Genomic DNA, 25,210 nt, shown 5'->3' with positions numbered 1-25,210 from the left:
TCATTGTTTTCCCATTTTCGTCAGATGAGGCAGCTTGCTCCCTATCTGTTGACCCGCGATTTAACTACAGAGGTCCAAGTAATGGTTGCCTCTAGATTAGACTACTGTAATGCACTCTACGCAAGGCTTCCCTTGAGTCTGATCCGGCAGTTGCAACTGGTTCAAAATGCAGCGGTGCAGGTCATCACCAGAGTGCTGGGAAATGCACATGTAACACTGGTGTTGTGCCAGCTGCATTGGCTACCGGTGGAATACTGAATCAGGTTCAAGGTTCTGGTTTTAACCTCTATAAAGCCCTATGCAGACTGGGACCAGTGTATCTGCGGGACTGCCTCTCCCCATATGAGCCCCAGAGGACGCTTCGTTCTAGTAAAAAACTGCTATTAGTGGTCCCTGGCCCCAGAGAGGCCCACCTAGCGTCAACCAGAGCCAGGGCCTTTTCGGTCCTGGCTCCAACCTGGTAGAACACTCTGTCTGATGAGACCAGGGCCCGGCAGGACTTGCTATCCTTTTGCCGGATCTGTAAGACAGAGTTGTTCTGCCAGGCGTATGGTTGATGCTGGGCAGGGCCCCCACTGACTGAAGAGAGGGGGCCATCCCTCTCTATCAGGAAATCGCTACCACCCGACCTTTTTGTGATATTTTTTAAGGGACGGTTAGACGATGGATTATATGTATTGTTTCTATGCTGCTGCTTTTTGTACTCTGTATTTTTAGCTTTTAAATTACATATTATTGTTTATTGGTTTTAAAGCTGAAATGTTAAAGTTTTTATAATGTACATGATGTAATCCGCCCTGAGCCCGCTGATGTGGGGAGCATGGAATATAAATCAAATGTTATTATTATTATTTATTGTTTGACCTTTTAAATGTGACATTGTTTTAATTGTAAGCTGCCTTAAGCAGGACTCTGAAGAAAGAATAGAAATATAATAAATAATGTAAAGATTGCCAGATGAATGGCAAGGCAGCTGTTGGCAACTCTTAGCAAACAACCAGCTGGCCGTTGTTCCAGTTTTGCTCTTATCCAAATCTGGATAAGATCCAGATTTGCCCTGCCTAGCTGCAGGATGTGATCATTCTGGACTCCTGAGCAAAAGCTACAATTGACCAGCTCATCCATAGTCCTCACAGTCTCTTTCTGTTGCCAGTCGGCAACTTTGTCCCGTATTTCTTGGTCTCCTACCTTGACAAATTTCCAACCACCCCACCTGTCTTTATGGACTGTACTGCCACCACCCCAACTCCCATGGTGCTCTGGGAACAGTAATGGCATAAACTGCAGGCGATGCATGCATGGACACATCATTGTATTGCTAACTTCCTTGATATGCATTGGAGCTGTGTGTGGCTTGGGAGCATCAGTCTGGGTGTTGCTTTATTATTGAATTAATCTATTCTTCATTTTACTCTGTGGTTTCTGTAGGGAGCAGTTTTGTTGTGAGTGAGGGAAGCTATTTGGACATCTCCGATTGGCTGAACCCAGCGAAGCTCTCCCTGTATTACCAAATCAATGCTACTTCTCCCTGGGTGCGAGATCTTTGTGGACAGAGGACCACAGATGCTTGTGAACAGCTGTGTGATCAGGATACTGGTAAGTCGATGGGGGGATATGGTACATGCTGCAAACTTTGGGGGTCTTATGGACGGAAAAGGAGTGTGACTTAACTGAGAATTACTGTGGCCTTTAGCTCCCATTTTCTGGCTGTAATCTATGGAAACGTTTCATAGGCCTCATATTCACTTGTACCCGGAATCATTGTTTTGAATTCTTTATTTTTTGAAAGCCTTTAATTAGCAATGGATTTGAAAAACTGTAGATTCCTCTGGAACAGTGAATGAAAGGGCAAGAAGGTGGGAATACAGTCTGAAACATGTAAGAAGGTGGACGCTCTTTCATGATTGCTTCGCCTTCCTGTGATGCTTGCTGTCTTTGTCAGTGCAGCTAAAAAAGGACTCTGAGCTTCCAGTACCCTCTGCTGGCATCCAGAGTGGGCTGCTGTTTGCTTGGCCTGATGCCTCCTTGGCTGTGGTGCCCTTGAGATGGTGGAGCAGGGACAATTTTCCATGGGTTATTCCATGGCAACATTGTAATATTTCATGTCTATTACATAGGTGGGTCTGATCACAAGTGTCCTTACCCCTGGTTGATGCTTCTGATGTTGGCCGGATGACAATCACATGGCACAGAGCTGATTGAAGGATTTTGGGTGCCCTTGACAAAGGCATCCAAGTGGTTACTATCCCATTCAGCAGGGAGGCAAAAAATGGTACTTGTCTGTCTTGCCCCCTGCAGGAAACTACTGTCTCCTCGTTGCTCCCCCCTAAAAGGCTCAGACAAGGCTCAGCAGACGGGGGGTGGGGTGGGGGCTGCCTCACCCTGTCCTCTGATGGAGAGAAGGAAGGAGGGATCAGGCTCCCCTCCAGCCCCTCACTAGGGCTGGGAACACAACCCAGGGCAGACCCTGGCCGTTTCCACACTACTCACCTTCATCCGGAACGCTGCGGAACGTCGTGAAAAAAACACGGAAGATAGCGTCTTCTTGTGCAAGTTTTGCGTGACATCGCACAAAACTTGCGCGAGAAGATGCTATCTTCTCTGTTTTTTTCACGACGTTCCACAGCGTTCCGGATGAAGGTGAGTAGTGTGGAAATGGCCCCTGATGCTGCAGGTGTGCAGCTAGGCAGGACAACAGAAGACATTGATGCCCATCCAGCTCTGCTATTGTAGGATGACTATAAATCACCCCTAGCATGGTAAGAACAGGACCCACACATCTGGCCCTGCCCCTTTGGGGATAGGTAGCTGCAGATGAAACCATAGAAACTCAGCCCTTGACTGCTTCTGTAACATCTAAAGAGGTAAAGCCAGCTGCGGTCGAGACCCAAGAGACCTTGCTGCTAGCACCACTTCCTCTCTAATGTACCCATGGGAAAGTGTTCAGATTTTTTAAAAGAGGTAATGGCTTTGACCAGCTAGCCCCTGGTGGTCTCGGCAGGTAGGTCTCTTTGAGATCCCTTGTAGCAGGTGGAGATTTGATCTTGTTTGTCGGAGCAGTCGGTTGTTTTCAGGTTGCACGCTAGGGAGGTTACCTTCAGGCATAAATGTTCAGAAGACATCTAAGTTGAGAGTCTAAGTTATTTATTATTTTATGTATTTTTATTTGTTTTCAATTTTTATTCCACCCTCCCCGCACAGGCAGGCTCAGGGCGGATTATACTCAAATAAAACTTTACAATATAATTTACACTTTAAAATAATTTAAAATGACAAGATTATCTCCCTTTCGTTTGCTGAGGTTAGTGACAATAGCCTCTGTTAGTTGAGTTACAGCTAGATCTCCGGTAGCGAGGGAACTTTTCTCTGTCTCATCTCCATTTGTTTTGATGGTTGCTAAGTCTGGCTGGATGTTGCTATTTGAATAGTCGTGATAGCGGAGTGAAACCTAGCTTTACAGGATGTTTCTGCTGGAAGTGCCCTTTACTTTCTAAAGGCTATCTTTTTAAAAGAGTTTTCTGTGCATGTGTTTTAACAAATCCAGTTTTGATGAGTAGCTTGGGAAGAGAGAGAGAAAGGAGACAAAACACTGCACTGCTGGTTCTTTTAATGCTCTAACTGACTAACAGTGTTTGCTAAAAGTTTTTAAAAAATTAAATTGGGTTGAAGGTAACCCTGGAAACCCTTTCATGTTGAAAAACATTTGGAAGTGGCAAAGAACCGATAGCAAGGGGTTTGGAAGGAAACAATTAACTCATCTTAATGCGAATGACCACTGCTGATGCAATTACCCAATAAGGTCCACCGTGCTCCCTGCTTCCCAAGAGAAATCTTGCCACCGCCCTAGGGAACAGATTTCCCTTGAAGCAGGTTGCTTAATGATCTCCCAAGGCTTTTGCTCCTTTTATTCCTTTTCTCTTCTGTGCTGTGATTTTCCTTTTGGAGAGCAGGACCTCACCTGGCAGGGGTTGGGATGTGTGTTCCCTTGAAGGCATTGCTAATTATTTTTGAGGCCTTTAGATCCCTGCTCATCAGCACATGGTAATCTTGGCACATGAACTGGCAGCGTTGCAGGGTTGGCTCTGATAGGCTTTACTTTGTGTTTGAAATGTGTCACAGCTGTGCTGCACACGGCACGTTTTTCCCAGTTTTAAAAAAATCTGGCATAGTTAAAATAAAGTAGAAAATATCTTTGTTAAATAAATCCAAATATAGGCGAATGAAAAAAAAAGTCTGTCCAACGTTCAACATCCTTAATCAGATGCCATGGCAGAACCTTGACATGCAGAAGTCCTCAGGTTCAAACCCAGGTATCTCTAGCGAAATGACCTTGCATAGCAGCTGTTGAGAAAGACCTTCCTCCGCTTGAGACCGTGGTAACTAATACAGTCTGTAATGGGAAGTTTTCTTTCATCCAGCTGCTTTATCTTTAAAAAAGGACCCTATTTTACAGATTGGAAGTCTAATTTTATGAACATAAGACACTGCTTTATACCGAGTCAGATTAGGGGTGCGCACACACTCATGCATGCGCGTGCACACACACACACTGGTAAATCCAAACTGGAAATATCAAACCAAAGAAAAAATTCAGTATTCCATGAATACTGAATTGATTCTCTAGTTTGGTTCAGTAATATAGCAGAAATCTGGTAAAATTTAACCGTTGTCTCCTATGGGAAATTCAATCTTGCGGCTACTCGGTGGGCTCAACCCGTGCTTCCGTTTGCTTCTGTTGTAATTTCTCTGGGATGAGCTCAGCATGCATTTGCGAGTGTCTTGGCGATGGCAGCCTTGCCTCAGTGTGTTTTTGCAGTCGGAGCCAGTTTTGACTTTTTTTCTGTAGGAAACAATGCGTTGGCTGGGGCACCTTCTTTGGGGGCTCGTAGAATTGGCTGCCAGGGTCCAATTTTCCTGAAACTTGGGGAGAGTGTATTTAGAGGACAGTCAGGAGTAGGACCCCTGAAAATTCGGTGGACTTTACTTTAAAAATGCCACCCTCAGCCCCCTGGACAGCCCCAGATAGTTTTCCTCGTAGAGAATAATGGAGAATAGTTGGGGCGCCTTCTTGGGGGGGCGGGTCATAAAATTGCCCTCAGGGACCAATCCTCATGAAACTTGGGGATCTTTAGAGTACAGTCAGAAATAGGTTCCCTGCAGATTTAGTGGAGTTTGGTTGAAAAATGACACACACACACACACACACACATACACATACACAACACACCCTCTCTGCAAAAAAGCAGGAACTGCCATTTCTTTGCTGTTCTTTTGCAGGGAAACAGCAAAGGAACAACCAGTGTGTTACTGAATGTTACTGAATTAATTTGATAAAACTGAATTCGGTAGTCCAAACCTGATTCGGTATTCATTATTTTGATCCGGAATACCCGCACTTTACGAATCAGCTAAAATTGTTTTTAATTCTGAATGCTGAACCAAACTGCACAACTCTTAAGTCAAATCATCAGACTGTCTTTCTCAGGATTGTCTCCTCTGACTGGCAATGGCTGTTCCAGGTTCTTGAACCTTTCTCAGCATCTGCTGCCAATGATTCTAACTGGAAATGTTAGTGGTTGAACCTGGAACGTGCTGTATGCAAACCCAAGACCATTTCTACTGAGTTACAGCCTTACCTGTAATGTAGCCCTTGCCTTCCTAAGGTGGTATCACCCATCAGGCTTATAACATTTATTTATTTCCTTCATTTATACTTCACTTTTCTCCCCAGCAGAGACTCAGAGCAGCTTACAACACTCTCCCTTTTTCCGTTTTATCATCACAATAACCATGTGTGGTAGGTTAAACTGAGTGTGTGCAGCCTGCCCAAGATCACCCTGTGAGCTCCCATGGCAGAGCAAGGATTTGAACCTTGGTCTCCCAGATCCTAGTTTAAAATTTTAACCATCATACCATGGTGGTTTACTATGATTCTACGGAATCTCCCCACTCCCTGAAGATATGGAAAATAATCAAATGTGGCATGATTTCTGGTGTGCTGCCTCTTGAAGGAGTTGTCATCTGGAGAAAGAACCAGATGGAAAAAGATGCTTGCACCAAAATTGTGAACCTCAGTCATTCAAGACTAGGAAAGCAAGGCCTGCATGATGTGCACATGCTGTGGTCTCTCTATGTAATCAGGATCCTGGAGAGGCAGCCTACAAGTGCCCAGTGTGTATGCCCTAGGTGGACAACAGACTGAATACAGTTAAGTGGAATGGGGTTGGGGATGGGTGTGTTCTGCTCCCTCTTCTATGTGCATCGTCTGTACACGATTGTGTCACATGTTCAGAGCTTATGACACTTCAGTTGGATGGAACATGAGGGAAGAGTTGGGGTTAACCGTGCATAAATAACCAATAAACTGTTATTTAGGAATCAGATTCTGTAGCTTCTTATATGTTGGGAGGTTTGTTTATGTATTTATTTATTTATTCTTCACAAGGGGGTATCCAAACATCCAAACCCTATTTGCCACTGAACTGGTACCATTAGGGGAGGTACTTCTTGCTTAGCTAACTCTTGCATCCAAGACTTTGGGTCCAGAGCAGGGACATCCAAACTTTTTGTTCCGAGGTCCTGATTGAGATAACCATTTGATGGGCCAGGGGAGGGTCAGGGTCCACCCTGTTACTTAATTCATGCCCGTGTTTGCTTCTTGGGAACACATGCTGTAGGAGGCATGGAGCTGACTTGAGTGCTCGGCAAGCCCTGAGTGCCAAATGGAAAAGATCCATGGGTTGGAAGTGACTCACAGAGTATAGTTTGGATATATCTGTTCCAGAATATTGAACTGAACATTGGTGGGGATATCTGAAATTAATGTGCTAACTCATTCTGGGCATGCTGAATCCTATTGATAATCCATTGAAACAGATCAAATGGAATGAAACATGATATGCAAAGTGAGGATAATTTATATACTTGTCAAAGGGTGGAGTTTTTTACCCCCATTATACTAGACTAGACTAGAAGGGATGCAATTTTAACCCTCCCCCTCACTCCTCATTAACCTTAATCTTTCTTCTTGGCTCAAGTCACTCCCCACCTGCCCTCTTAGAGCCAAGCTACAAGAGATGAATTACACAAGGAGGTGCAGGATTGCTATAGATCTGAGAAGCTACTATGTGTTCTGACCGGTTGTGTTCAGCTTGGTGGTTCATGAGTACCAAAGCTGTAATAAGCTAACGACTCACATTTTCAGATGTGAGTATTAATGTTGGTTCCTAGATAACTAACGCTGTAGTATTTGAACAATGATGGTGTGTGGCTTTCTAAAGTCAGGAGAAGATGAGCCAGTGCATAATAGGAAGACAAAAATTTATGTCTGATAGAGATGGGGGTGATGGTGTGTGCATTCACTGGTACCACTCTGACAAAATGTAGAACTGAAGCCACCCCTAGGATTTTTCCAGAATGATTTCTGTTCTTAGTGAGTATTTTCACCAGTTGGGATGAGGCTTGTTTGATGCCTCCTGTAGCCGTGTCCCACAGTGGACAGAATGCACTGTCATTATACGGTCTTACTACTACTGTATACCTGCGATCCCATGCTGATTGGTCCACTGTGCTTGGAGTGGTGCAGGGCACCATACAGCCTTGCCACAGGCACAATGATTTTAAACTGTCTTTGGATACTGTATTAAGAAATGGTTCCTCTGACATTCAGCCAGCCGCTCTCAAGCTCTCCGGAGAGGATCAATCAATCTTCAGCCATTCTTTGGATGCTTATGGAACTCAGAGACTTGCATGGCTTTATTATTTTAGGCAAGCAGTACTGCCGGATGCAGAGAACAAGTCACGTTTGTTTGTTTACTGCTGCTCCTTTGGGCGTTTGGCCATGCTTCTGTCATTTGAGACTTCTGGCAGCTTTCTGGTTCAGGGGCCGAAGCCATCCGCTTATTGAAATGCTGAAGAAATAGTGAGGTTTGCAAAGACAGAAGATGGGCAGAATGCAGGGCCAGAAGGATGTGTGGAAAGGCATTTGCTTGGGCAGAGAGGGCCAGCTGTCCTCATTGCCTGACGGCCAAATTCCTTGGGGGTGATTAATATTGCATGGCTTGGTGGACCGTGAGAAATGTTCGACCCAGTGGAACTGCTTGTGTTCAGAGGACAGGCCTGCTTCTTCCCAATGAGGATGGAGGATGCTCCAGAAGGGAAAGGGGAGCTAAGAGGTGCAGCATAGAGAAAAGAGAAACCGCAGGAGTGGCAGAGGGATCGGTGTAGAGCATCCTGGAGGGAGAGATTTTGAGAAGCGGGGAGGATTCCCAAATGACTTATATCCCCCTTCCCCCCCAATTAATTCCTCACAGGTTTCTAGGTTGTATACATGCACAATTTATATAACGATTGTATCCACCCAATTAATTTTGTCGTTTTTGCCTGGATGTCCATGCTGCAAATGGCTAGCCTGTGGTCTCTTTTAAATTTTTTTAAAATATTATTAATTTAATAAAGATTACAAATCTGATAGAAAACAAAATTCACAGTATATTTTATACAAATTCATATAGAAGTTTTCTTTTTTTTAAAAAAAAGAAGAAATAGAACTTACTTTGGATCTTTTCTCATGCAGAATCACCAATCTTCTATGCTATATGCATCCATAATGGATGTCTGTGCTACTGCTATTACGTAAATCCATATGATATATTCCTTGTTTCCAGTCTGATTCCAGTTTCTCTACATCTTGAGATCTTGGAGGTGCCAGCCTGTACATGGGCGAAATCAACAGCAGTCTGTACACTGGCTTTCTCTGTGGTGGCCCCCTACTCTATGGAATAGCCTGCCTGAGGAGGTCAGAAGAGCCCCCACCCTTCTGGCTTTCCACAAATGATGCAAAACTGAATTATTCAAAAAGGCTTTTTTCTCAGCTAAGAGAGAGGTATTATAGGAAAGGGGTCCCAGATGTTTCGCTAATGAGTTAGGAACCATAGACTTCACCATTATGTTGCCTTACATATTATCTGTGGCTTTAAATGTGTACCCCTATATACTACCTGTGCTTCATGTTGTTTAATGTAAGTCCTAGAATTGATTATGTTCTGTTTCAGCAATTCTTTTTATTTTATTTTATTTTTTTATTGCCTACATTGACTAACAATACAGAGGGAGAGAAGGGGGGCAGAGGAAGGAAAGGAAAAAAAACCCAGCAACATATAACAACACTACACTACAAATAATGCTTTCCCTTCATACTGCCATTATTAAAAAATTAAAACTTTGTAAGATATTGATGGAGTAGTTGACCTTGCAAAATAGAGATTACAATCCAAACTAAGTCTTCCTCCCCCCCCCCCCCCCGCCGGGCCTCGGACGCAGTTCTCTCTGAGCAACTGCAACCGCAGTGCTCGTTCTCCCCCCCCTTCAGACTTCAAATTCTTTTCTTCTTGCTTGGTGTCTTGCTGAAATTCTTGATTTTTGTCCTCAAAATCCCTTAGTTGATCTTCTGATGTTTCAGCAATTCTTCAACCCCATATTGGATCTTCGCTAATGCTATGTCTTTGTAAACTTGTATTCATTTACTCCATGACATGGTTTATGGAAATGTCCTTGACACTGTATGGAAATGCCTTCCCTTGTCCTTGCTACTGATTGTACTAATCACACACTATGTAATCTGCCTTGAGTCTCAGTGAGAAAGGCGGAATATAAATGACATAAATAAAATAAAAATAAATAAAAATAAACCGTAACATTTTTTTTTAGATAGCTTTTAGCTTTTTTAACCTCTGCTGCTTATTTGGAAAGATTTTAAGTTTCCATAACCTTTCAGTAAATAACTGCATGTTGAAGAGCCACAGTTGCATAAGAATGCTTTAGCCAAACATTTCTGATCAGTAGCTCAGAAGTAAGCTACTCTTAAGTATCAAGAAGTACATGTCATTTAGAGACCAAGGATGTGACCCTGAGGAAGGTGTGAAAATGTTGTTTCAGGTTTTATTTCATTTCATAGCCCGCCTTTCCACCAGTCTTGGATCTTTGGCAGTCCTGAATCACTTGCACTTCTTTTGCCACATTGTTGAAGGACTGTCCTGTTTATCAGGTTGGAGGCATGTACTAGCAAGAACACTAGCGAGAATGTACAGCAAGAGTTCTCAGGTTACAGTCCAAAGTCAAAGTCCAGGATCAGGTAATGTAACCCAGAAGCGTAGTCTAAAAGCCATGCAAGGCCACAGTCTAGGGTGGGATTACATCAAGGTCCAAGGTTCAGACAGCAAGAGTCCAAGAGCTTTAGCAACTGGTAGACTCATCAGCAAGGTTGCACACAAACTGATCCCTGACTGGCTCCAGCTTCACTATAGCCATGTATAGGGAGTTCTTCCTGCAGGTGAGGCTGGGTTCCTCCTTAGGCTGTTTTCTACAAGCTGAGTCATCACCCAGCGGAGTCTCCAAGCTGAGTCATCTCCTCTACTCCTAAGCGGTATTGGGGCCCAGATCCCGTAATGCATTAAGTCTCTCCTGGCAATTCCTCAGCAGGAGGAAGGCCTCAGGCAGCCGGGCACGCTCTCCTGCACCTGGTCCAGCCCTTTGTCTTCTCTGATCCTGGAGTCCTTCAAGAAGCTCTGGTGGGTCTGGTGGCAGGCATGTCCATGCTGGGGCCTGCTCTGCTGGCTCAAGGGATGATGTTGGTGCTGTCTCAAGGACCTTTTGGGGGTGTCCTGAGGAACCTGCCTCACAGCAGAGGGTCTGCCAAGGTGGGTCTCGGGAGCAGGTTGTCTTTCTCCTCTGATGAGGACTCGTCTTCTGACTCCATAGCAAGGCAGTCCATGACAAGGGATGGGAAAAGACCCTCCCGCTCCAGCATTCAGATGGTCCTGTGGATGCTTGTCTCTTTTGGGGTGCAACCTGCCTGATGGATACAGGAAGTAACTCTTCACCCCTTGTGTCAATTCCTACATTACAGAAAGCAACATTTCAGTACCTTCTTGGAAGAGTGTTGATGATGGGAATGGGACATTGGAAGTGGCTGATCCTGAATGTGGGGACATAGGTTTGGTGTCACCCATCTTGAGTGGCACTGTTCCATTAAAGCATAGCCTACAACATGTGAGGAAGATGCAGATGTTTGTGAAGTAGAACTGATGGTAACCAAGTGCAGAGGGAAGTTCATGCTCCATTCTAATTCCTTCTCAGAATATTCTAACTAGGAGAGTTGGATATGACAGCACTGTTGGTTGCACCTGCAGCGGCCACTCATGTTCTGTGGCCCCAGTTATGGTGGTAGCTAAAGATCAGGTTGAGAATCACCACTGATTTTGGCTTGGATCCCATGAACCACCAGTGGAAACCACTGATGATATGGCATACCACCTACTCCCTGGCTATTTCTGATCCTTGGAAATTTTATTGCTGAGGTTGACGGACTTGTAGATGGTAATAAACCACACCTGTTGGGTGGCTGTATTGGGAGGGGGCGAGGAATGAGATTGCTCTTTTTACCTGTTGTCTGAGTGGAGCTGTGCTCAGGGAAGAGGGGGGGAAAGAACAGCTTCGCCCCCGCCCCTTCACCACCAGTGTGGCTAGCAGTACATGCAAGTCCTTAACTTCAGGCATAGCCTATCCCAGAATCAGAACTGGATTGAGAGGAGGGGAGGGGGTTGATGCTCCTGTGATCCTTGCATCCAGAAATGACGGGAGCCATCCCATTATTTATAAGACACCAGCTCCATTTGCAATCTGCAGGTTTCTTCAACAACAGAGTCATGAGGTTTAAACCTCCACTCAGCAGTGAAGATTACAGGGTGACTTTGAGGTAGTTACTCTCTTTCAAAGCCAAACCTAATTCACTGGGTTGCCAGGAGGATAAAATCATGCACACACCCCTGAGTTCCTTGAGAAAGTGCAGGATAAAAACATACATTGATTTTTTTTTAAGGCTATACTTGTATACTAAAACCTGCCGACAGCAAATGATTGGCTACCAGGGTGAAAGCCAATATCCACATTAGAAGAAGGGTTTGATTGGAGGAAAATGGAAGCCAGGGGAGTCTCCTTTTTTCTTGGTGGGTATTACCTGTACACCTTATTTCTGGAGCAACAAAGCACAGAAGGAACACTTCACCTTAATGAGTTGCCTGCCTTTTCCTGCTGAGATTGTTCACCCTTTGTTCCCTGGAAGTGACCACTCAGGCTGCAGAGAGCTTAAAACCTTCACAAATATTAAACCCCATCTTCAAAATACTGCAGTGGCTACTTGTTCCGAGTGTCTTGAGAGTGCTAGGACTAAGTGCCAGCGCTTGTATCATTTGCAGACGCAGACTCACTGTTCCCTCCCTCTCCTGTTGGCTGAAGTTGTAATTTGTTATTGTTCTGGTATCCTCTTAAATCTTATAGACCTCTCTTCCTTGCATCTGAGCCTCTTCATTCTGAACAGGAGGACAAGAGGAAAGATTGCAAGCCCAGCAATTTTTTGTCTTGTGCTTGAGGAGCCTTGGGCTGCTGCTGGATCGAGAAAGCTGGCTGTCACAAAGAACACTCTGTGCCAGGGAGAGAGATTCTCTGGTTGTAGCGGGGGGGGGGAGTGTCTGTTTGATGCTAGGCCTTTTATCCTACCCCCCCCCCAAATACTACCCTGCATATCACTACCATCCTCTGCTGCCTCTGGACCAAGGAAGTTTTATTAGCCAGTAATTATAAGCCCCTCTCCCATTTATTGCTAACACAGAAAGCAGCTGTTATTCTATATCCAGAATTCTATCACAAATACTCAGCACAACTTCAGGGGGGATGTGGGGGGGTCTCCATGCTGAGCCCTTGTACTAGTCAGTGTATGTGGAGGGCACCGCAATGCCTCATCCATTCATTCCATCCATTCAAGTACATTAAGAGAATAGAACCAGTTTGGTGTAGTGGTTAAGAGTGCAGGACTCTAATCTGGAGAGCCGGGTTTGACTCCCCACTCCTCCACTTGAAGCCAGCTGGGTGACCTTGGGTCAGTCACAGCTCTCTCGGGGCTCTCTCAGCCCCACCCACCTCACAGGGTGATTGTTGTTGTGGGGATAATAATGACATACTTTTTAAACTGCTCTGAGTGATCATTAAGTTGTCCTGAAGGGCGGTATATAAATTGAATGTTGTTGTTGTTGTTGTTGTTGTTATAGAAACCTACATCTGCATAAATACTTCCAAGATGTCACAGGAGCATCTCAGTTGTTACCTGTTTTACACAAATTCCCATCTTCCATATAATTTTAAGATCAAATGTTTTTATTAAACACATCACAACTGCAAAGACTTGACACTGTTTGCTTTTAAACTTCACAAATTCAATTTATAATTATAAAACCAGTCTATAGTAAAGCCTAATACCTGTGGCTGTGTGTTTCTCTGTGGCTTAATCCTATTCAAATACTTTATTCTGTACATAGGTGACATAGTTGGCAGAAATAAAGGCAGTTGTCACTAGGGGCCAATCATAATGAGTAATCTTGTTAAACTAGGACATACTTTACAAAAAAATTAAAGCAAGAGGGGGAGAAAACAATGGTAATTATCTGTGGTTTCTTAAATGTTAGCCTACAATATGCAGGCTCATTTTCCTGCTCTGTCTCTTAATGGCCAGTCATGGGAACAGTGGTGGTTGCCACCTTTCAGTCTCCTTTTAGCTCCCAGGTAGCTGCAAGTACATGACCGGAAGTCATGTGATGGGAAGGGAATTCTGCAAGGCCCAGACAGGGGGCATCAGACCAAGAGAGAGGAGGGGGACAAGAGAAAGAAGAGTATGAGAAGTCTACTATAGTGATGAAGAACTAATAGACAGAGCCATAGAAATTGAGACAGGAACCAAGCTGAATAGATAATGCAACCATGGAGAGCCGAAGAGATCAGACAAACACAGAGACTAGTAGGGGTGAGTCATGCCGTGCTTCAGATGGGAGGGGAAAGGAGGCCTGGAGAGAACCTTGGCGATGAGGGATGTCTCTCTCTGAACTTTCCTATGTGAGAAAGGATTCCTCTCCATCGCTGAGTGCCCTTACTGTCCTGTGGCTCTTCTTAGTATGCCCTCTACTTATATCTAAAGCAGCCAAAAATATGGTGGCTCTGGAGCGGACTGGGACCCAGCAGATGTGGTTCTCTGCACCGCCTGATGGACCCACTGCTTGTCTTGAAGACCTTGGCACTTAAAATCTATCATCAGATCTTTCCAGCATTTTCCAATGGAAACTGCACTTGGCAGGTTGGAATGGTTATGAATCTGGCCACAGAGATGGGGATTTCTAAACATCCCTCTTATGTGGTTTCACTGTGGCAATCTGCCTCCTTAGGTTGTTTAGCTATAGAAAGAAAGAAAGAAAGAAAGAAAGAAAGAAAGAAAGAAAGAAAGAAAGAAAGAAAGAAAGAAAGAAAGAAAGAAAGAAAGAAAGAAAGAAAGAAAGAAAGAAAGAAAGAAAGAAAGAAAAAGACTTGCACTTGTGTTTGACTCTCACACTCTTCCTGGTCTACTGACTGTCCAGGAGGAGGATGGAATTGTTTTGGAAAAGTTAAACAACTCTCTCCCTCAGTACAACACCCCAGAACAGGGTCTCCTTGCTGCTGCAGTTTACCTTGAAAAAACTGTTGGGCAACGGGATCTTGAGGGGGAAGAAAGGGTGTCCATTTTGAAAGATAGCACAAAATGTCAGTAAACGTGTTTTACCACAAGCTGTTCAGTTGGGACAAAACTATCCCTTCTGCAAATAAATGATGTGCATACGGGGATCAGTGAGTTTGAACCACATCTTTTTGCCATAGTGGTTTTGTTTAATCTGCTTGCAAATTGTTCACATGCGACGTCCATCAGAGTTAAACCCAACTGTCCTTTGATATGACCTGCTGATGCCCTATCCTGTGCTACCCACATTTGCTTTTACTATGATAAAGTGATCATGTGAAGATTGCACCTTGTCAGTTTCATAGGGTGAATAATTCTTAAGAACGCTCTCTCCCATTTTGACAGCTGGCGTTTACCACCTCAAGGGGAAAAGGAGGACAGCTTACAAGCTCCCTGACTTGGTAAATACAAGCTGTCACCATGTGTGGGGCGTTCACAAGAAATACCAGGTTAAACTGACAGGATAAAGCCATTTTGAGGCTTGATATGTTTCGAATGGGAGCACTGGCTGTCCTCAGCATAGCCTATTGCACGACGGTGAAGTATTTTTCTGGAATATTATGTTGCACAAATACACGATGTTTGTGATGGGTTGCAACCTTAAAAACATGGACTTGCCTCAAACTTGTCTTCAGTGATAAATGTGGAACACTTGATTTGGTGGGGAAGGCATATAAACATTTCACCAACCAAAAAGACAACTGCTAATTTGTATATATTTTATGGTTGCCTTTCATTAACACGATCTACAGAGTCATAGTTCCAGAGGGTTAGCAGTATTAGCCCGCTGCAGCAAAAATAAACGTGACTGTTGAGGTACCTTAGGGTCTAATTTTTTATTTTATTTTTTAGCATAAGCTTCTATGGATTGGAGCCAGTGGGTGCTGCAAGACTCTTTTATTTACACAGATTGATAATGGCAGGTTCCTCACAGCATTTGGTGGATGTGTGACAGTTAATGTTGGACATGAGAATCTATACATTCATGATATTTTCCTTTACTTCCCTCATGTTTGCGTTAAGAGAAATTGGTGCTCCAGCAGTGCCTTTAAGTGGTTAAAAAAGAAGGTATTGCAGCTGCTTTGTCTCCTTGTTGTGTGTTGTCGGGGAATTCTGCCCAATGTGAAAGATACTGAACTTGCATTTTCCCCCATTTTTATGGCCTCCTATGACAGTTTCTATTGACACAGGATGCTGAAGTTTGTGAAACTGCTTTCTACTGAGTCAGATAGTTGGTCCACAGTAGCCCAGTTGTCTATTTTATCTTGGTCTCCAAGGTCTCAGCCAGAGAAACATCTTTTCCAATACATTCTGCCGAGGGTCTCATGCTTGGAGGATGCCGGGGACTGCACCTAGCACCTCCTGCAATGCAAAGCACACACTGTACTTCTAAGCGATAGACCTTCCTTGAAACTTAACTAGACAAGATGCGATCATACAATACCTGCATGTTTAATTTAAATCTCACAGCTTCCCCCTGTAGGGCAATTAGAACCAGGGAAGGGGAAGTTGGTTACGTATGGAAAGTGGTTCAGGAGAAAGGTTTAAAACCAGCACTCCTGCCCTGACTCCATTCCCTTTCCCCCAGAGCTGTTTTGAACTTTAAAACACATATAGACATATACCAAGAATGCAGGGGTCATTTCGTAGAAAAAGAGCTGGAGGAACTCATTAGCACACCTCATTAGCATATGCCATGCCCCTTGCCATCACTGGAAGTGTGTCATTAACATAACTGATTTGCATATGCCACACCCCCTGACATCACCTATCCTGGCTGTTTTGGACTTGATCCTGGCCATTCAGGGCTGGAATTGGGGTCAGGATCAGGCCACTGCTGAGCAGGAGAGTGATCCACCACCCATCAGAGGGCCGATCCGGGCTGTTTCGGCCCCAATCCAGGCCGAAACGGGGCCAAAATGGCCGAGAGTCAGGTGGGTGGGACCACCTGACGTGACCTCTTTGGGGAACTGCCGGAAATGCATTCCGGCATGTTCCCCCTCAAAATGAGCCCTGCACCAGGTGGGCGATCTCCCACATCACATTTATTTGGTCTACAATTAAGCAGCAAGCCAAAGAGTCTCCTGCTTCTTTCTTCTGAGCTGCATGGCAGCCTTGCTATTGATTCCAGTACCAAAATATTGAAAAACAATGCTAAGCAAATAGAGGCAGGCCCCAAGATTGATGTTCTGAGGAAGGGCTCATCTCTCATTGTTGATTTATTAGTATTAGTTGTTTGTTCTTAAAAAGAAGACGGGAAATAGAAGCAAAACACGCTAGGCCATCAAGAAGAAAGCATCATTCATATTAAATGAATTTTTACAAAACCATTGTCTTTAATTAGTTGTCATTAATTGGAAAGCCAAAGCAAACTCACATGCATGCACTATAATTATTCATGAAAAACAAAATAGCGTATGATGAAACAGAACGCTATAGAACCAGGGAAGAAACTTCTATTTTTTATCTCCTACAGCTTTCAACTGCTTAATAAATCCTTCCTGACCTCCTTTCAAAATTCTCACATAAATAGTTTGTCCCTTTAAAACAAAACAGAACAACAAAAAATCCCGGAACAATGACCAAGAGTTAAACTTGTCTTACCACTACCTCCTCTTTTAGAAGAACATGAATTGGGTTTAACAGTTCATATTGGTTCAAAATTTTAAAAAGGAAATATCTAGTAAGAGTTGCATAGGATTTATCATGACTCATGAGTCCAAATTTCTACCCAGATATCTTCTGGTTTAATTCTGTTGTCATAAACTTAACTCGTTGGTTTATTTTACAAACCAGAATGCTTAGACTGGTCTGAGTACAGATTCCTTCCTGGTTGGTGCCCAGTTAGAATCAGTTTTCAGGCATACTATAAATAATAGCATCAGCCACTTTATTAATTTACTTATGGAAAGTTCATAGACCTTAATGTTACCCTTTCAGCTCAGGCTTTAATCCTCCTGTTCTTTTTGCTTATTTTGTAAGATGCTTATCTGATTTTCACAGCTATCTAATTTTGCTAATAATGTTGTTAATTTCTGCCAAATAATGTGTATCTAAAGATTCTGTTTGATTTGATTATCTCTCTTTGTTTCTAATCTTCTAAATCCAACTTGGAATATAGAACTTTCTTTAAACTGTAAGCAAAGAAGTTGAATGACTGCTGTTTACGAAATCATTACAAGCAGTCCCATTATTTTGAAAAAAAATTCCCAAGGGGATGGAAAGAGACAATTTGTTCCCTTCTGATCTCTCCGCCTGGATAAAGATATTTCAAGGAAGGGGCAACAATGACAAATAGTGGTAGACACAGACCAGAAAACAGACCAAAATTTAAAATGGACTAGGCTGATTCGGTGTTCTCAAACCAGCGGGTCACAGAACATCTGTTTTCCATGGACTTTTTGCCGTTCCGTTGGTCCGTGATCCATTAAAGCCTCCCCACCTCACTGGCAAGTGGTGCTGGGAGCGCTTTAACATTTAAATCCCCCTTGCTCCAGCTGACTGGTGGTTAGAGCGCTCCCGGCACCATTTGCAAGTGGCACTGGGAGCACTTTAACATTTAAATCACCCTTGCTCCAGCTGACTGGCAGGCCCACCAGTCAGCTGGAGCAAGGGGGGTTAAAGCACTCCTGGTGCCGCCCCGGACTAATGAACTTGTAAGTTCACGAAATGGCACTGGACCATGTAAAGTTCATGGTCCATGGTCTATGAAATGCCACGGACCCACTGCCCATGGGTTTATCTAGGTCCGTTCCCACCTCTAATAATAAATCCAATAAACTGATTAATCAAGCAAACCAAACCACTGTATCCACAGTGGTTCAATCAAAGTAGCTCAACATAGGTAAAGATAAAGGTAGTCCTCTGTGAAAGCACTGAGTCATTACTGACCCATAGGAGATGTGGCATCACAACGTTTTCTTGGCAGACTTGTTACAGGGTGGTTTGCCATTGCCTTCCCCAACTCAACATACTATTTATTGATTTATTTTTGAGATTAGCCATCTTTCCACCTAGAGGGGCTCGGCAGCTTACAATACAAGCAGATCAAACATAAGAATATCTCAAAAACACATTTTAAAGTCGTAATTTAAAACTAGGAATACATTTTTTAAAATGGCTTAACAAATACCATCCTGAATAAAACAGTCCTCAGTTGCTTCCTGAAGACTGAAGGTGAGGGGGCCAGGCACACCTTCCTGGGGAGATTGTTCATAATTTTGAGGTGCCACCAAAAAAAAAAAAGGCTACCACTATCTTCCACCGCCTAGCTTCCAAACCATGTCAGAGCACTAGCCAGAAAATGTGCTGATTGAAGCTGGGAACCGAAAACTTGAACTCTGGGTTCTCCAGTTGGCTCATTAGCATCAAGGAGGCACAAGCCCTAATGCAGTCATCGTAATTACCGAAGGTATAAAACGAACTGCTTTTTTCCTGTGTTTTCCAGTACTGAAGATTTCATCATATAGATGGAGAGACACTATCCGTAGACAATAATAGCCAATGACAGTTTTCAGTTGAACTCCAGTAGTCAAAAGTTTTGTGTGATGCCGACCTTCTTTTTTTTTTTTATGAGCAGCTCTGAAAGTTTCCCCAGGCTCCTTCTGGGCCCTGCTCATCTGACCTCTGGATATAACTTACTATACTAACAAGGAAATTTTTAGGAGCAGTGTCCCATACAATCAAGGACTGGATTTGATTAGAACTTAGGCCAGCTCCTTTTTAACTGTGGCCCTGCAGAAGCAGCTACCTGCTGAGACCTGACCTTGTAGGCCATATGCAAGCGCTGTAAAGATTTGTTGTAAGCTTGCTTTAAATGTAGCTGTCATGGCTGATACGCTGTTGCTGTGCAGACAGGAGAGGTCTGAAGCCTGTCTCTATAGGGCATATGCAGTTTGCCCGGTGCACTTTGAAAAGGGGCTGCCTTGCCATAGGTGTCAATGAAGAAGGAAGAAGAGGGTTTGGGGGAATTAACGGTGTTCCTAAACTCAAAATGGGTGAGTCCTTGGACCATTGACCTGAATATCAGCCTTGAAACAGTGGAAACACACTGCTAGTACACTGAACAATGAATCAGGAAATGCCCTATTCAAAAACTTGCCTCTGCCCTGAAGTAACTGGTTGGACTTAAAGCAAGCCATTCACTTAAACTTCCTTACAGGGCTGTGTTAAAGATTATGATGTCATGATTATGCTGTTTTAACGGTTATGATGTAGAGTGCTTAAAATACTACCTAAATGCTAATGATTATTATTACTACCATACAATGAATAATCTTATAAACCCATCAAAATTCCTCAAAAAATGTCAGCACATCCACTGAACACATTAATTATCAAGCAAGATTCACTCAAAGAACCAGAAATCTATACACTCCTCCGTGACTAAATCTTAAATCAATCTGATGATGGGTGGGGAGGTAGGCTTGCCAGGTGCCCCCTGGTGGCAGACACTGATTTGCTTCTGCCTCGCAATTGCTGTTGATTGGCAGGAGGCAGCAGGCTGCCAGGAGATTGCCCACCCACCAAAGAAAAGCAGCAGGGCAAATGGCTGTGTGTGTTCCTGTGCCCTAAGACACTATTTCAGGTTACACCATAAGCAACAGCATTGCGTGAGGATTCAATTTCTTAAGGATCGGGTCCAGTGTTTCCTCTGTATTTTTGGCTGATTCTTATGAAATCAGCCCTCATGCAATGTTGTCACTGCCTGTGCAACCAGAAGTGACGTCATTGCATAAGGCATGGAGCATGTGCACACACACAGAAGAAGGGTATGTACCCACGCACCCACACTCCTGAGAATACTCTCACTGGGTCCTGGCAACCCTATGGTAGGGACCACCATCTTGTGGCAAGCAGCATATGATAAACCACAGTGTCCTTTGGGAAGCAGAGTGCCCTGTAGTGTGGGCCTCCAGAACACGTCTGCAATACACGGTTGTAGGAAGTTAACCACATGGTTTCATTTTGGATCCAGAGAGGCCATTTCACTCTTTTCCTAGAAAATCATGGACAAACTCAGGCTACAGGAAAAATTAAGAGCTTTTCAGATGCCAGAAAATGAAATACCATGAAAGCTCAGGAAGCTGTCTTGAATGCAAGGCACAAAGTGTTATTTTCATGATTATTGTATGGGAGTACAGCCCTGTACAGAGTGAGATGTATCTCAACATGGTTTTTGTTGAGTGCTAAGGTACGGTAACAATTCTGTCCTGGGGAGACCCACCTTAAATCTCTGCACATCCATGGTGCTCCCTGAGTGATCTTGGACCAGGAACACACACTCAGTCAGCTTTAATTATTTCACAGATTGGTTGTAAGCATAAAAGTGAGGAGGGAATAACCATGGATGTTGTTCTGAGCTGCTTAAGAGGAAAGGCAGCATCAAAAAGAGAGAGTCATTGCTGTAAGAATTTGAAGCAAGAAGATGTTCCACTTCCTGGTTGAGTTGTAATGGTTGGTTATGTAAGCACCCCTGGCCAGTGAGTAGTGCTGTGGCACGTGAGTGTTTTGGTTGGTTGTCACTATCATGTAGACATGTGCATTGTTGCTGTGCCCCAAGGTATGTTTGAGAAGCACATGAGATCCCAACCTTGCTGAAGTTTAGCAGACCTAGTCCTCTTTAGTGACTTGATTGGGGGTAGGGTTACCACGTCCCCTGCCTTTCCCTCGGAGGGAGATCGGAGGCCTAGCACTTACCTTGGAGTTAGCCCTGTGTGCTCCCAACTTACGTGATGACATCCCTTCTGGGAAGTGACATCATTGTGCAGGTCACAGGCTGCCCTGGGAGCTCAGGGGCCAAATCAGGCCTGATTCGGGCCCGATTCAGCCCAAATCTGGTTGCTGTGGAGCACAGGAGCACTGCTGCACCTTGTAGTGGCCTAATTTGACCCAATTCGCAGGGCCGGAATGACAGGGGCAGGGGGGTAGTCTGCCCCCAGAGCCGCCAAAGAGGGGGCACCGGGTGCAGCCGCCAGCTGCCGGGAGTGCGCAGGCGGAAGTGTGGGTGGCTAGGAGGCCACCCGCGCCATTCGTCTGCCCCTCAGGACAGGGGGGACTGGCTTGCTATGCGCCCCCTGTCCTCTGGGGCAGGCGAATGGCGCGGGTGACTTCCCAGCCACCTGTGCTGCCTCCACCAACTCCACGGCACACTGGGTCAGCTGGCGAGCTGCGTGGGTGGCACGCTTCTCCCTGCGTGATGATGTCACGGAAGTGACATCATCACGCAGTGCCGGGAGCATGTGCGTGCTGTGCGTGCGTGTGCGCAAGGAGCTGGACCTGGGTTGCCCTGTGCACCAGCAACCCTAGAATCTGGCCCTGCCAATTCGGGCCCTATTTCAGCCCGATTCAGGCCAAATTAAGCCCAGTTCAGCACAAATCCAGCCACTGCAGAGCACGGGAGCGCCGCTCCGCTGCTGCACTTTGCAGTGGCCCAATTCAGGCCCGATTCAGCCCCAAACGGGCCTATTCAGCCTGAATCCAGCTGCTATGGAGTGCGAGAGCTTTCCCGTGCTCCCCAGCAGCCCAGTTCAGGCCAATTCGGGCCAAACCAGCCACACTGAGCCCGATTTGGGGCATCAGAGCACACTCCACCACCCAGGGGTGTGCCCCAGGAGGTGTGCTCCCCCGCCAGCCAGATAAGCAGAGATGGGGTGGAGGGTGGGAGCAGCGGATCCCCTATCCCCAGCAGGGGACTGGCATCCCTAATTGGGGGTAACCTGGTAACCAAACACACATGGTCTTGAGTTCCATAATGGAAGAAAGGCAGGATATAATGTATTAACTGCTGAAAATACACGTGTGAGTCTTTGGAAAGAAACCCCACACATCAATTTGAGATTTAGAGACTTGATCATTCCCGGGTGGCTGCTAGTCCCTTAATGATTCCATTACAAAATCTGCTTGGAAATTGCTAGTTCGAGCACTAACCTTGAGTTATAATCAAGGGGAAATGCATGTTGATTTTGTCGGGTTTGGCTTTAAATAAAGACAGCCATGCTGCACCATCAGAAATGCATTAATTTCCAGATGGGAAATTGGTAGAGCTTGACATCTTGCGTTTTTGTGTGTGCTGAAATCAACCTCCCTATGAAGCAGAGCCTGGAGCTAAAGAGTTGGCTGGGGGAATTGGAGTCAATACAATTTTTGCATTGATGGTCCCTCTGCTTCAGGTGCCAATCTGGATGTGAGCAACAAGTAATGCAAATAATAAAATAGTTACAGGCTGTTTGAATGAATGTTCTTACTTTTCTCTTGTGTCAATGAAAGGACTGAGATAAGTGTCCTAGGACAGGGGGCAGAAACCTTGACAATGCACGGAAAGTAAAATGTATCCAATCTGCGACCAAGGTGGGTTCGGACTCATGGATGCTCATGTGGGGAAAATGTTGTTAGTCTCTTCAATCGACCAAGTATGGGACCATTTTATCATGGAAAAAATAGCAGATTGTCTACAACAATCTAATTTATATCCTAAAATAGCAATATTCTATAACAAATGGTTACCTTTTTTGAGTTATGTCACGAAAAATGAAGTACAAACTCCAAACCAGCTATATCAAATAATTCTCAACTCATAAAACTAAAAAAATGTGAAGGTGTCACAATGTCAAATCAATACAATTAAAAATTTAGGAAAATGAAAGGAACAAAAGTAAACCTCATCAGTGTTAGAAAATTGGGTTCTATGTATATAGTTAGTCTAATAAAACAGCTTTGCAGGCACCATTGGAATTTTGAGAGGGGGTGAAGAGTGCCACCCCAAATGACTAGGGGTGTGCAGGGCCAGGGTGTTTCGGTTTCCACGATTCGGTTTACCCAAATCAAGACAAAAAATCAGAATAAAGAGAATTTTGAAGCAGCAAGCCCCTTCAAACAAGGGAGCTTCCTAGGTGGCTTGGGGTGGCATTTTGCAAGCAAAATACACCCCGTGTTAGGGGACCTGCTCCTTCCTGTCCTACCACGCCCTTCCAAAGTTTCAGGGAGATCAGAATTTGGGGGCCATGTTATGCCCCCCCCCCGCAAAGGTGGTTCTCCCACCACACCATTTATTTCTACTGTGGGGAAGACTCCCACACAGCAGAAACACATGGATTTTGGCTGCCAATGGCTGCAGCCACAGTCTGGCTATGCTACACACTCCAAGCAGCCCATCAGAACCCCCCCCCAAAAAAACCCTAACCACTCCTGCAGTGACTGGCCAGCCACTCTCCATTGGTTCCTATTGTGGGAAAATCCAAACTCCCACAGCAGGAACACATGGAATTGGCATCCATGGCCACAGGTATAATCCCCCTTTCAATCTACCCCCCAGCAGCCTCACAGACCCACAGACACACACACCCAAATTCCCCACCACCCCCAGAGCAGGCTGGCCAGCCACTCTCTATTGTTCCCTATGATGGGAAATTTTAAACTCTTTCCCAGGGTCCATTATGCACAGGCCATGGGTGCCACAGTGGAGGGCACACTCCTGAGTGCCAGCTCACCCCCGGGAAAGTGCACCTAAACCACAGACATGCACCTCCAAATTCCCCATCACCCCCAGAGCAGGCTGGTCAACCACTCTCCATTGTTCCCTATGAGGACAAACCTTCAAACCAGAGAATCACAGACACACAGAGTTAATTACTAGCTAAAACATTTTATTTCTTGGATTTAAGTTACACAGCAAGGAAGGCAGATCGCAACACATCTCAACAGTCTCCTAGACAGTACCACAGCTACCCACACACCACACACACATACACACACATAGCAAAGAAGCAAAACCCAAATTAAAATGAAATTAAAAACTCAGGCCCTCCCACTTAAGCACAGCAATCAAAATCAGAACCCCCAAGAAAGCCCACACCTGAATCCTACCTACACCTCCCCAACACACACACACACACACACACACACACACACACACACACACACACACTTAAAAACAATACCTGTTTTCCACCACCATCACCGAAAGCTGGAAAAAAATTCAAAGTTCCAACAGCAAACTTTTAAACTCCCCCCTCCCCCTCCCTGATCCCCCTCCCTCCTCCCCCTTGTACTCCTAGTCTAGTCACTCACCCCTCCTCACCCCTCCCATTCTGTAAATTAGGCGGGAATCTCTACAAACTTTACTGGCTGCTTGCATTGCATTGCATTGCATTGTATTGCACTGCAAACAGCCAGCAAAGTTCTGAAGCAAGATGGGAGGAGGGAGGAGGTTGTAGTGAGTCACTCACTCCTTCTCCCCCCTCCCCTCTCCTAAAAAAGTGCAGGAAGCTTGATTTTGCTTCAGAACATTCTGAAGCAAAATTCTGCTGCCGGCTGCCCCGAAGCTTTCTGAAGTGATCCGAAGTGAACCACTTTCTGAATCTTTCTGAATTGGGCCCGGATCTTTCTGAATTGGGTTAAAAACACAAATCGGATACCTGAACCGCACACCTCTGCAAATGACTGCCTCAGAAGTCAGTGTCAAACGGAATACCTGCTTCCTCATGCTTCTGGGGTAGAGGGAAATCCTGAAGGGAAAATGGAACCACATACTGACTAAGGAAAGCACAATTGCTTACTCCTAGTTATAGTCATAGCAGTATTTCTTGCATAGGGCCAAAGGCCATTCCAATTAGGACA

The 25,210-nt window shown here is 44.7% G+C and overlaps 1 protein-coding gene across 1 annotated transcript in view; it reads left to right on the top strand.

The window, feature by feature from the left end:
• ASTN2 (astrotactin 2) overlaps nt 1-25,210 on the top strand; it is an 804,644-nt gene that overhangs the window by 403,155 nt on the left and 376,279 nt on the right. Inside the window, exon 9 of the mRNA XM_054997263.1 lies at nt 1,429-1,596. Coding sequence (XP_054853238.1) covers nt 1,429-1,596 — 168 coding nt within the window. The remainder of the gene's footprint in view (nt 1-1,428; nt 1,597-25,210) is intronic.

This window comes from Eublepharis macularius, chromosome 14, assembly GCF_028583425.1.
Source record: "Eublepharis macularius isolate TG4126 chromosome 14, MPM_Emac_v1.0, whole genome shotgun sequence".
NCBI classification, from domain to species: Eukaryota; Metazoa; Chordata; class Lepidosauria; order Squamata; family Eublepharidae; genus Eublepharis; species Eublepharis macularius.
The sequence above is the reverse complement of the archived record's forward strand: the minus strand, read 5'-3'. Positions and strand labels throughout refer to the sequence as shown.